General features: G+C 29.7%; 2 protein-coding genes across 2 annotated transcripts; both read right to left on the bottom strand.

Annotated features, from left to right (window-relative positions):
* Positions 1 to 652: 652 nt before the first annotated feature.
* Positions 653 to 2,268, bottom strand: LOC109816155 (scopoletin glucosyltransferase). The gene has a single exon (XM_020381046.3). It carries the CDS (start codon positions 2,219 to 2,221, stop codon positions 785 to 787), a length of 1,437 nt encoding a protein of 478 aa, XP_020236635.1. The 5' UTR covers positions 2,222 to 2,268; the 3' UTR covers positions 653 to 784.
* Positions 2,269 to 8,180: 5,912 nt separating this feature from the next.
* Positions 8,181 to 9,855, bottom strand: LOC109816145 (scopoletin glucosyltransferase). The gene has a single exon (XM_020381035.3). The coding sequence runs from the start codon at positions 9,773 to 9,775 to the stop codon at positions 8,354 to 8,356; it is 1,422 nt and encodes a 473-aa protein (XP_020236624.1). The 5' UTR covers positions 9,776 to 9,855; the 3' UTR covers positions 8,181 to 8,353.
* Positions 9,856 to 14,701: the final 4,846 nt, after the last annotated feature.

Here is a 14,701-nt window from a genome sequence, read left to right as displayed (position 1 = left end):
AAGAAGAAATTTTACTCAAGATGAAGATTGCAAGAACATTAGCTAGTTCGTAGAACAATCTCAACAAGCCACAAACTCCACCACTTTCGTTAAAGTCTCCCTCAACATCGCTTCTATCAGGCCACAAGAACAAATGGTGTTCTTTTTCTTTAAGCATCCTTAGCAACATCATGCAACGACCAGTACTTCATCAAACTCAACGAATTACGTGACATAATGGCACCTATTTAAAGTGACCGGGAGTTCAAACAAGCCTAGAGCCATGCGCATATGCGTAGCAGACCCACACTCATCACCTCTGCCACCAGCAGGCCATGACTGAGCCATAGTCATACACTTCTGCCATCAACAACCCAATCAAACCAAGTGTGAACGCAACCCAAGAAAGGATTTTCTCTTTCCAATTAATATATGTGATTCCCGTCCATAAGGGCCACAAGAAAGACACACATGCAGTATTTAACCAAATCCAAAAAAGAAAATATAATATGAGTAGTGTTATGTAAGGAAGATTCTTCGGTGAAGTACTTAAAAAATGCTATACTGAATTATCGTTTATCATAATTAGATTTATTTATAAAATATTCTATGGCTGAGATTAAAGAAGGGTGACCGAAAATCTACTGGTTATCCGATAGGCAAATATTCTCCATGAGAAAAATACCAATTAAACACACGGTAACCCTTTGATATAATGGAAGTTGTTGATTAATCTTTCATGCTTTCCAGATATAATATCTTTCGTGTCATACAACAATTTCCATGTGACATTGACTAGGGAACACTAGTGACCCATTGAACGTAACTCCTGAATTAAATCATTGAAATCGGTGTACGATGATCCTCCTTCCTGCATGGCCCGATTAGCTAGTTGCGAAAACGCCTTTGCTTTGATCCTCATTTGAGTGGCTTCTTCCCTTTTCATCACCCTCTTCACAGCCTTCTCCACTGCATCCCATGCAATACTATCCCCCTGAAATCCCACCCGTTTTTTAGAACCAACAGGTACCCCAATTTGAAGAACTTCAACCACCAATTTCTCATTGAAAAATTGTTCTGCAGCAATAGGCCAAGTAACCATGGGAACCCCTGCAGTCACTGCTTCCAAAGTTGAATTCCACCCACAATGAGTCACATACGCTCCAATCGCCTCATGTTCAAGAATCAGTAGTTGAGGTGCCCATCCTCTTATTATTAGTCCCTTACCTTCCATCCTCTTCTCAAATCCATCAGGCACCCATTCCTCTCCACCATCTTGTTTGTTTTTCCTCACCACCCAGATGAAATCTTGCCCTGATGCTTCAAGACCCATAGCAATAGCTCTAAGCTGAGAATCACACAACTTTGCTATACTTCCAAAGCATACATAAACAACTGAATCGGGTTTCTTTGTGTCAAGCCACTTGAGGCACTCGTGCTCATCAATAGAAGCTTCCTTTCCTCTATTTGCTTTCTCTTGGGAGTTCCTGTTGCAAAGAGATAAGGGACCAACATGCCATGCTTTTCTTCCATGCACCTTTCTGTAATGATCGGCATACACCTTCTCGAGTTCGTAGAAGCTATTAACAACAACCCCATAGCTCCTCAACTCTGATTCCCTTGCCTCCTCAACCAACTTATACACACCTGTTATGTCATTACTCTTCAAAAATGATCCCGCTTGCATCCTTGTAATTTTAATCTCACCCGGGAAATTAGGAACAACGAAGGAGTCGGAATCAGAAGAAACATCATCGTAGAGTTCCAAACACGTCATGACACACAAGGAGAAGAAACTAGTTCCATGAAAGACGAGCCTAGGGATTCCAAATTTGGCTGCGGAATCCGTTGTCCATGGGAAGAACATGTCAGCCACAATGCAATGTGGACGTTGGTCGAGCAATAGTTGCTCAAACGGCTCTTGTAGCAAACGGGTGCCCAAAATGAAGGGTTTAAACAAGTCTAGGGAAGGGATTGAGTCAACATTTTCACAGCCATGAGATAAACCAACCTGTGCACTAGGGAACGCGATGGTTTGAATGTGGATCCCGTTTTCGTCGTTCGTTTTGGCTTTTCCAATGGCGTTGGAGATGAAATGTGCGTTGAGGGGTGTGGTGATTATAGTGGCCTTCACACCCTTTTCAACAAATAATTTGGCCATGTCAATGGCTGGTATAATATGACCATGTGCCAAGAAAGGGAAGAAGAAAATGTGTAGAGGATGATACTCACTACTACCCATCTTTCTCTCACATAGTATGTTTAATAAAAAGATCAAAATTGATTTTTTCAAAAAAAGTATAAGAAACTGTATTAGATGTGTGTGATAGTCTATTTAAATAATATAATAATAAAATAATATATTATTAAAAATATAAATAAATAATTTTATAAGATAAAAATAAATTATTAATATTTAAAATATTTTTTATATAATTATTTTTTATTATGAATTTATAAATTTACGATTTGTACATAATACATATTAATATACATAATTATACATAAATTATTCTTTTAATAAAAAATAATATAATTTTTTTCTAATATTTTTTTTAAGATTTAAATTTAATAATATTAAATAAAATTATATTTTAAAAATAATTTTATTAATTCTTAAAAATAAATTTATTAACTTAATTAATATTAATAATTTAAGTAAACTTTTAATTAGATTAATACATTAGACCAGATTTTAGATTAGATTTATAAAAAAATTATAATAAATTATATTTTTATTTTTATTTTATAAAATAAACTTAATTTATATATTTAAAATATGATTTAATTTAATCTATTTTCTTTTTTAATGAGAAGCAATTAAATTAAATTACAAAAGAAAAGAAATAGATATAGATTCAATTTATTGTGATATAAATATTTGTTCCACAGTTTATTTTTAGATTATTGTTATTATTATCTTTATTTATTTATTTTGAAAGAATTTGCTCGACAGCTAGAAATTAATTTCTGGGTCGGTCCGTGAGTGATTTTGTCGGTTACGGCATGCATGTGTCATTATTAAGAGAAGACTGAGGCATGTGATTGTCAGGAGTCAGGACAGATTGAAATTGTTACGTCATTGAATACATAGAAGCCGCTGCCCCCATTTTGTAGAAGCAATTCTTTTTTCTTTTTTTTTTTTAAATCAAACAAGTCTTAATTACATTTTTACAATACAATTTTATAAATTTTGCCTAGAAATATCTTATTTTTAGTTTATATATATATATATATCGAAAAGTTATAATAATATTGATATAATTTTTATTAAATATTACATTATTAAATAATTTTATATTAAATATAAATTTTGTAAACTCAACTGTTAAATTAAAAGTTCTTTATTCTTAAATTATATATATACAAAATTTTATATTAATTCAACATGATTTAATATTTTATTTTTATAAAATAAAATTGACGTAATATATTTATTTTAAAATATATTAAGATATGAATATTTTGATTATTTTCAAGTTGTTATTCTATTTTAACAAAATTTAATATACACATATAAGTCAATATAACGGTTGAATTTACAAAATTAATAATTAATATAAAGTTATAAAGCGGTGTATTACTTAATAAAAGTTACATCAATGTTATTATAACTCTCCTCATATATATATATATATATTATTTTTTTTTATTTTAATTTTTGTTATTTAATTTTATAGAAATTAAAAAATAGTATTTGTAATTATATAAACTAAAACAAACAAAAACATATATAAGTTAAAATAAAATATTCAAATTATATAAACTAAAATAATAAATTAATATGTAGAGCCATCAAATGGATCAAATTAGTCTAATCAACATGATCTATACATGTCAAATATTATGTCAAATATTATTTTTTATTAGACCATCTTAACTTATATATTTTTAATTGTAATATAAAACATCTAGTTATTTTTGTATAATTATGAGAAATTCTATCATTACATGTTAATTATAAAAATTATTCTAATAATATTTACATATAAATTATGTTAATTTCATCTGTCATTTTCTAAGTTGAAAACCCAACTTGATTTTTTTAAAATTATATTATATTGTTCACTATTTAATACTCAAATAACAATGTGATAAATAATCCAAAGCCATAAATAAAATGTAATATTATCAATAAATAATAAATCTCATACTTTCTCTTTAAATTTTGACCATGCTATTAATGGAAGATATATTATCCTATGTGAGAGAAAATATGTTTTCATCTATCCTTCACCCCTTAAGAGTTCCAAGTAATATTTTAGATAAATCTAATCTAGTATGTAAACTATTCAATTTACAAAATCAAAGCAACTTACAATTTAACCTCCAATTTAAATTAACATAATGAACAATTACAATCATATAATCTTTTTGAGTAGTACAAATGTTCATACATCATAAATCAAACATATTCTACTCAAAATAATAGTTAGCACATTCTTTAGTTTTTTCTATTTAGTTAAAAATATTTTATTGTAAATAATTAATCCTAATTCTAAACTTATAAATACAAGCAATACAAAAAATTTGAAATACTACTACTATTAGAGTATTATTATATTATTCTATTATTTTATAACACATTATGAATTGATGTTAATTTAGATTATTTCAATTATTAATTTAATGAACTAACCTATAAATTTGCAAGTCAGCTTGACCTGAGACCATTTAACCTATTAACCTTAGCAGACTTGGCTAAAATAGTTTGATTCTATTTAGACCATTCTTTTTAAAGACAAATTTGCTCTTATTTTCGAACTGAGTGGACCATCCTTTGAGTTAATCCCCAAATTAACAACTCTATTAATATGAAATCGTGTATTGCTCATCTACATGTGCTATCATATTTATTTTCTTATACTATTTAATTATTAATTTGTTTAATTTATTTTATAATAACTTGGTTGATTTTCATTAAATAAAGTTAATTAACAGGATAAGTATTTGCATTATTTTTGTACTGACTCAGATATATTAATCACTTATTCTTTTAAAACTAAAAATTTAAATTTTTAACTTTTACAATTTAAATTTTATTGATTTTAAAAAATATGATTTTAATATTAAAATACTTCTTAATTTACTTTAAGATTCATAGAGAAAAATATAAGGTAAAATGAAATGAACTAATTTTACATAAATACTATTTTGTTAATAAAAAATAAGTTTATGAAATTATTTTGGCCACAAAAATGATCTTATCACCGAAGTACTCAATTATTCTTTTTTTCTATTTTTTTTAATTGTGTTTTATTTCTAAAATAAAAATCTGTCTTTTTACGGGATGTCTTTCTCTTCTTAACCTAATAATAAGACTTTGTGACCTTGATTTTTTTGTCTCCCTCTTGATCTTGAATAAGTAATATTCTTAAAAGTGGTTAAATCAATACTAAAGAAGATGATTAATTTATCAAACACTTTAAGTTGCAGCAATTTACATTACTATTTAGATACTAAGCAAATGTTTAACTAAAGTAATATAAGATAAGACTTTTGTCATAGCTTGTAGTAGAAGAAATTCATCAACTAAACACCTATGAGTATTTAGACCTATCTATTACATACATGTTTCTCATGAAGAAAGGTAGAAACAAGAAAATAAGACTATACAAGAGATGTTCTTGGGGCACAGCACGCAGAGAAAGGACTACAAAGTTTACAATTTACAAACAAATCTCATCATTAGTTAAGATGTTGAGGTTGAAAAAATGTTAAGAACAACATTTTCGTTCTTGTACAATAATCTCAAGAATTTCAAGAAATGACGGGAGATCCAAATATATATATAAAACTTGCAACACAACTATGCTTGAACCTAATAGAATTATGAAGAAATATCATAGAATAAAAGAAACATAACAAATTCAATTCGAATAATATAAAACAGAAGATCAAATTATGAACTATGCTCAAAGTTACTGAAATTTGTATCAAGGAAAAGTATTAGATCCCAATGCAAATATAGGAATATGTTAGAAAAGTATTATCATAAATAATCAAGAAAAGTAAATAAACAAGCTCTTGAAAGTACTGTAATGAACTTTAGAATTCATGCTAACAAACCACGGACATAATGTTCTACACACTTTTACCTTACTCTTTTAAACCAGCACAACTAGTGATAAAAAATAAACGCAACTCCTGTGATACGTGGGCCATTACCATTACCGAGAATAATGTTCTACACACTTTTTTTTTTTCTATCCATCCGGATAGCCGTGACTAATCTCCTCGCTAAGTTGGAAGCACCTCAAAAACTACACACTTTTATTAAAACCAACAAAATTCTTCTAAATTAATAATTAAAAAAAAAACTTTCATCTTCCTCTTCTCGTTTAAGTCTCTCCGTATTATTTCATCACTTTATTCTTCTTCTTTCCTTTTACTCATTTTTTTTTCTTATTGTTGTTTGTTATTGGAGCACAACTACCCACGGTGATGTGGGAGGCTAAACCCTATTTTTTCAGTTATTTTTTCCAACGAATTTAACATATTCCGGAGAAATTAAAAAAAATAAAAATACTGCGAATTGGTTCTCTCTGCTCACTACTAGAATTTCTCTAATTACATGCGAATTTTTCATAAAAATTTGCAAGAAACGTTGTTCCTGCAAATTTTCCTACGAAATTTTAATTGCAGGTAATATCTTCGTGGATAATATTTCTTTTCGAATTTTAAAATTCGCAGGAAATTTTCCTGCGAAATTTCTTGCGAAAAAAATTCACAGGAAAGTTTCTTGCAAAAAAAAATTTGCAGGAAAGTTTCCTAAAAAAAAATTCGCAGGAAAGTTTCCTGCGAATTTTTTCGCAATAAATTTTACAAGAATATTTTTTACGAAAAAAATTAAAGAAATTACTATGATACATAAATTAATGAATTCATCCGAAGCATTTGTTTCCATGCCTCCAACATGTGATACATAATCTTATAAATTCTAAGATGGTAAATTATAAGCCTAACACTTAACCATATAAATCAACTTGTAAGGTAAGTGTTGCCCCAACTTATATACTCTTTAATTGCTTTATTTTCAATCGATGTGGGACTTGAAGTTTTTTTAAAATATTAAACTTATAAATTTAAATATATTTTTTTTTATTTTTCCTGCGAATTAAAATTTGTAGAAAAATCTGCAGGAAAAGTTACCTACAAAATTTTTCTACTATTTAGTAAACATTACTTGAGAATTTATTTTTGCAAGAAAATCTGCAAGAAACAAAATAAAATTCTTACAATATTTTCTGCAAATTTTTACCATGGAAAAAATTTTCTATGATTATTAAAATTGTAGCAAAATTTGTAAGAAATATCTGTAAATTATTTTTCGCAAAAAATTTTTACGAATATTTTTTTGCATGAAAATTTTCAAGAAAATGATACTTTTCTAGTTGTGGCTGGTTGGAGCGAATTATGTGAATGTGACTATGCTTCTGATTTTGTTTCCATGAATTTTGCCTGCCTTTGTTATTTATTTTAATGTACAAAGTATTATTGGTCAGGCCATTTAGGTTTCATTTGTGGTCCAATGTTTATTTTGGTGGTGTATAAGTATAACAATGGTTTGTATTGCAGATTTGCAGCAGGTCTACTTGTGTCTTTAAATGAGTTCGTTCATCTCCATGCAAAAGATCGATGGACTCGTGAATGCTAATTGGTGAAGCTTGTGTGTTTGATTTGTTTCACCATTGTTATCAATCTTATTTTGGTTGATATATATTGTTTTTTTAGTTTCGTTTTTGTCATTTAGTAATAATTGCTTCCCAAATTTAATATGAATAATGTTACACATACTACAAAAATTAAAAAATTATATAATAATTTACAACATCATTTTTTATCTATCTTTTTTATAATTAATAATATCATTAATAGTATCTCTTTATTAAAGAGGAACACAAAAGTGATATTATCCGATTTGTTTATAACATTACTCTTTTAATATTATTTGTGTTACTTGTGCAAGTGGTATGCTCATCCTGGATCCAAAAACCAATTCTTTAATAGTGCTTGTTTCCTTTGGGTTTTATTACTGCTGATTTGTATTTGTATTATTGAGGTCATTTAGTGAAAATTAGCGAATTCAGTTCCCATCTATATCCTATTTCTATTCCATGATTTCTATTTTCTGTTTCCAATTTATATATGTGATTTCAATCCAATAAAGTAAGAACCACAAGAAAGGTACACTTGCAGTATTTAACAAAACCTAAAGAAGAGAATATACTATGAGTAGTGCTACATAATACGCAAATATTCTCCATGAAAAAAATACCAAACACATACTAATATTTTACTTAATGGAAATTGTTGATTAATCTTCCCTACTTTCCGGCCATATAACATTGACATAGGTATATTACGTACCATATTAGTGGCTCAATAAACTTAACTCCTGAATTAAAGCATTCAAATCAGAGTACGATGATCCTCCTTCTTGCATGGCCCCCTTAGCTAGTTGTGAAAACACCTTTGCTTTGTTCCTCATTTGAGTGGCTTCTTCCCCTTTCATTACTCTGTTCACAGCCTTCTCCACTGACTCCCATGAAATGATATCCCCCTGCAACTCTACCGGTATTTTAGAACCAACAGGTACCCCAATTTGCAGGACTTCAATCACCAATTTCTCATTGAAAAATTGTTCTGCAGCAATAGGCCAAGTAACCATGGGAACCCCTGCAGTCACTGCTTCCAAAGTTGAATTCCACCCACAATGAGTCACACATGCTCCAATCGCTTCATGTTCAAGAATCAGTAGTTGAGGTGCCCAACCTCTTATTATTAGTCCCTTACCTTCCATCCTCTTCTCAAATCCATCAGGCACCCATTCCTCTCCATCATGTTGTTTGTTTTTCTTCACCACCCAGATGAAATCTTGCCCTGATGCTTCAAGACCCGTAGCAATAGCTCTAAGCTGAGAATCACACAACTTTGCCATACTTCCAAAGCATACATAAACAACTGAATCGGGTTTCTTTGTGTCAAGCCACTTGAGGCACTCGCGCTCATCAATAGAAGCCTCCTTTCCTCTATTTGCCTTCTCTTGGGAGTTCCTGTTGCAAAGAGATAAAGGACCAACATGCCATGCTTTTCTTCCAAGCACCTTTCTGTAATGATCAGCATACACCTTCTCAAGTTCGTAGAAGCTATTAACAACAACCCCATAGCTCCTCAAGTCTGATTCCCTTGCCTCCTCAACCAGCTTCGACACAACTGTTATGTCATTACTCTTCAATAAAGATCCCGCTTGCATCCTTGTAATTCTAATCTCACCCGGGAAATTAGGAATGACGAACGAGTCGGAATCAGAAGAAACATCATCGTAGTGTCCCAGACACGCCAAAACACACAATGAGAAGAAACTAGTCCCATGAAACACGAGCCTAGGAATACCAAATTTGGCGGCGGAATCCGTTGTCCATGGGAAGAACATATCAGCAACAACGCAATGTGGACGTTGGTTGAGCAATAGTTGCTCAAACGGCTCTTGTAGCAAACGGGTGCCCAAAAGGAAGGGTTGAAGCATATCTGGGGAAGGGATTGAGTCAGCATTTTCACAACCATGAGGTAATCCAGCCTGTGCACAAGGGAACTCGATGGTTTGGATGTGGATCCCGTTGGCTTTTCCAATGACGTTGGAAATGAAAGCTGCGTTGAGGGGTGTGGTGATCACAGTGGCCTTCACACCCTTTTCGGCAAATAATTTAGCCATGTCAATTGTTGGTATCATATGACCAGGTGCCATCATAGGGAAGAAGAAAATATGTAGAGGATGATACTCACTACTACCCATCTTTCTCTCTACTGGAATAAAGAGGAAAAACACAGTAACATAGAGAGTCGTTATTTGCTTTTGGTTTCAGAGTCTCAAAGAACTTGTTATATAGGAACGGGACTGGACAATTTGTTGGACGCACTGACCAATTAAAATTGCAAAAGAAATCTATCTATTTTTAAAATTATTTTATTCAAGTAATATTATATTTTCATAATATTTGAAATTTTTTGACCCCTAATATTAAAGTACTTTTATTATTTATTTTTATGACTACATGTAAGACTTTTTCTAAAAATTTACTAACACCGTAAATAAAATATGTTTTTAATTACTTCATGTATTGCATTCATAAAAAAGTGATTAAATGATAATGAACGTTTATTTCTCATTGAGCTGCCGAAATAGATGTATGAAAATTTAAATATGTTTAATTTTCAACTGTGGTAATTATCTATGTAAGAGAATGTAGCAATAACGTCATTTTAATCAGATGTATAATTTTTTAAAATATCTATGCAATAGCACGAAGATTATCTTTATACGAGTAGGAGGCTTGCTAGGTTGGGAAATTTGGGAACCACATTCAGAAAAACATTTATTAAGTTGTGGGTCACTTGAGAGAAGGGTTCACTTCACGGTAGACATTGGTTAACTAGAAGGCCACAAATTAGTTTGTGGACAGCACTTCCGTGAGCCTGTGCCTGTCGGTTTCTGCATCCATGTGTCACTATTAAGAGATGACTCTGGAATACAGATTCAAATTGTAACGTCATTGCATACGTAGAAGCCATTATGCAAAGGAAAATTAATTAAATAATCTATGCTTAAATGGAATTTTTTACTGAAATAATTTTTTTATCAAAACAGCACTTGTTCTAATTTATTTCTAATTTATTTATAGAAGTAGCACCTTTTACTATTTACACTCAGAATTCAGTTCTAGGAACCGAATTCTGAACTTTAATTTTTGTTTTGTTTTTTTTTTCTCAGAATTCGGTTCTCGGGAAACCAAATTATGAGTAGTGTTTAAATTTTTTTTTCTTTTCTGTTTGTAGTTCAAGTTGTGTGTTAATGTTGCAATTGGAACGACCCGTTCTCAAAGCAGAACGGGTTGTTCTGCTTGCACGCGTAGTCTGTTAATTTTGAAACTAAAACGTCCAAGCAGAACAGCCCGTTTTGATCCATTCGTCATGTATGTATTTTTTCATCTGGAACGGCCCGTTCTGAAAGGAGCACGGGCCGTTCTGCAGGGAGAACGATCCTTTCTAAAAGGAGAACGAGCTGTTCTAAATCCAGTTTTACACCATGCTCAGATCCAAAATGAAAAAAAAAAATCACAGCTCAGAATTCGGTTCCCTCCTAAACGTGAATAGTAAAAGGTGCTTCTTAGGTAAATAAATTGGTACAGGTGCTTTTTTGGTAAATTCTTTTTTAAAAAAAATTCTATTTTAGTGAAAAATTTTGCTTAAATGTGTCAATTGTGCACTTAGCGTGTTTGGGTTCATGTTTTCTGGACTCGACCCGCTTAAAATACGTGAAAACAAGAAGCTATCATATCTTGCTTCTGCGTCAAATTCGTCAAAACGTGGATTATTGACGTGAATTCAAACATGCACTTAGTCATAGGATGGCAAAATGGGCTATGACATGCAGGCTGGCCTGTTGGCTCATCAAAAATTGGCGAGTCAGATTCTTCATTTTAACTCGTCAACTCGTCAAATTTGTCTCGTCAAATTTGTCCCGTCAAACCCGCTAACCCGTCGGGCCAAATAATGGGCTGACCCGTCACAATCCCCTAACCGACATAAATAATTGGGCTTCAATTACTTGCATAAGTAATGGACATGCTTTGTGGACTATCAAAAATTTTTGATTATTAGTAATTTGTAAGTTTATAATTTGATTTTGATTTTGGTGTAAGTGAACTAATTTCTATTTGATTTTGTTCTAAATTTGTAATTTCCTTTTGTTGAACATATATTATGTACAATATGTATGCATTTTTAATTTCATATAGTTATATTTATTTATTTGTAGCAATTTTTTTTTATTTGAACATAAAATATATGTTTTTCATTTTTTTTGTAATTTTTTTTTTGTGGTATACCCGCCAGCCCGTCCTTAGGCGGGGCGCGCCAACGTTTCCAACCCGTTTTTCATAAGCGGCCCAACCCGTTTTTGGCTGGCCAGGCCAAAATGGGCCGGCCTGACCCGTTTTGCCACCTCTACTTAGTCATCCAGTATCGATTATAGTTGTTATTTTAATCTCTTAAATTTTAATATAATAATATTTTTAGTCTTTTAATTATTTTAATTGTGACATTTAAATTTATAAAATTTTGATTGAGTAATTATAGTTTTTAAGTTTTACAATTGTATGATTTTAATTTTTTATAAAAAAAATTAATAATTTTTATTGACACTACTATATTTAACATTTTTAATTATATTTTTCTATTTTTATTTATTAAATGTTATTATAGATTAAAATTATAGGTTATTGTAACATTTTTTAAAAAAATATTATTATAGATAAAATAATATTTTTTATTTTACTATTATTATTTTTAATTATTTTTTAAAATTAAGTCTAACATCAAGTAAAAGAATATGTAAGGATTATATTTCTCTAATTTCTAATTGATTCTCTGAATTTAAGTCTCACATTAACTATTGTAATGACACATAAAGAGTACAGATAACTATAGAATGAAACCTTAGATAAATAAAATTTGATATAAAATTTAAATTTAATGGTGATTAATCTAGGATATTTTTCTAATAAAAAAATTAAAATATATTCAATCTTAAATTTTTTTTTAAACAATAAGTGATAGTAATTTTATATTATTACTAATTATAATTTTATAAAATTTATAAAAATTTAACAACATTATTAAAATATTGCAAAACATCACTTTGAGAACTTTTTTAAATTGCAGTTATTAATATGTAAAATGTTACTAAAAATCTTTAATAACGTAGGTCTTATCTTACATTAAATAAAATGTTGCAAAAGTATATCAGTAATATTTACTCATAAATTAGCAACATTTTTTTATTGTTACTAAAAATATATTTTGTTGCAGTATGATGTGGCACTAATAAGTGATAGAATGTATCAATATTTTTATTTAAATTTATTTTAATATATTTATCATACCTAATATATTTATATTTTTGTTAATATATATATATATATATATTTATTAATTTATGTTTATAAAATTATTGATTTATTTATAAATATACTAATATTATTATTGATATTAATTTATCAATTATGTTATAATATTAATGAAATATATACATTTTGTTTATTTATTAATAGTAAATACATCTCATTTAATACATGAATAAAATTTATAAACTAATATAAAATTTAATTACATTATAACTTTTTAAAAAATAATTTCATTTAAGAATATTGTGATAACGTGTTGACACTTGGTATTGATTATCAACAGAAATTATAAATATGAATTTTTAAAAAAAATGATTAGGAACAAATTTTCAAAAAAAAATTCAAATTAAAGATTTTATACATCTTGAAATATGAATAGTTGTAAATACAAAAAAAATCCATTACTTACCTCTTTACTAAAAAATATTTATCAATAAATTTTTTAAAAAATTGAATATCACTTTTATATTAAAACTTAATGTAACAATTCGATGTGGTCCTAGATTTATCGGTTCAAATATAAACAAAGAAAATAATTACATCTATCTAAGGTTAATATACATGCAATATTTGGTATACTAGAGGTAATATATGCATACATGTACAAAGATTTTACAATAACTAAAATACTATACAAGTATATATATATATATATATATATATAGATAGATAGATAGATAGATAGATAGATAGATAGAGAGAGAGATACATATATACATATATGTATACAGTAATTCAAAGGAGAAAACTGTATGAACTTAGGTTACTGATTAAGCAACTTTGCAAAATATCCACCTTAGTAGCACCTAGCTACACTACATCCAACATGGCTCTCAAACCTCCAAAAGTCTCCAGTCTAACCCTACCCTACTCTCATGTAAACATGATTATCATAGTTCAACTACCAGGAAAATATACATGGGTAAGCTAGTGTACGAAGGGATAATCATACAATAGGTATAGAAGGAAAGACAACCATACTATTGAAACCACTCAACAAAGCACTTCATGGTCTATAACATGTCAAAACAACAAACGCCTCAACATAATATTCAACAACTTACAAAACTAAGCAACTTATAACATAAGATACTTCATATTTCACCATATCAATGTCGTTCAACAATCATTCCATATAGCATATGAACACACCAAAATACACACATCATATGCAACACGTCTCAACTACATGTGTCATCATGCATTCGGTTATGGAGATCTTCGACAACAAAGGTGAACAATCTAAAAGGCTTGACCCTAACGAACTAATCAATCTTTTTACACCTGCTAGATCAACAACCAATTGAGATATCAATCCTTACAACATGATTTCTCTGATGTCGTCACTTAAACTAGGAACGTGCAACACCAATGTTAGGTATAACATAGCTTGGGTATGAGCCTACCATGACATTGACATGCATTAACCAAGTCACTTATGGATTCAACTCGCTAATTATCCTCACAATACCACACACCTCTCTAGTAATCGGTTAAAAGTTTTAGTCCTCAACTTCATACATTACTCCAATATTAAATAAGGATCTATAAGAGACTTAACACCCACTCCAAGAGATAATGACTAGACAAGGAAGATTTTTCAACAATTAGACTCATAGAGCACCATGCCAATATCCACACTATGCGATATCCGACTTTCAAAAATATCATATCTTCTTGTCCTAAGATAATCAACACCACATGCCTAAATGTCTTGAGCACTCTTAATATCATCATCTCAACATTCAACAATTATA

Source organism: Cajanus cajan, chromosome 3, assembly GCF_000230855.2.
Source record: "Cajanus cajan strain Asha chromosome 3, NIPB_CcT2T_4, whole genome shotgun sequence".
Classification (NCBI taxonomy): Eukaryota; Viridiplantae; Streptophyta; class Magnoliopsida; order Fabales; family Fabaceae; genus Cajanus; species Cajanus cajan.
This window is presented reverse-complemented; position numbering and strand designations above follow the sequence as displayed.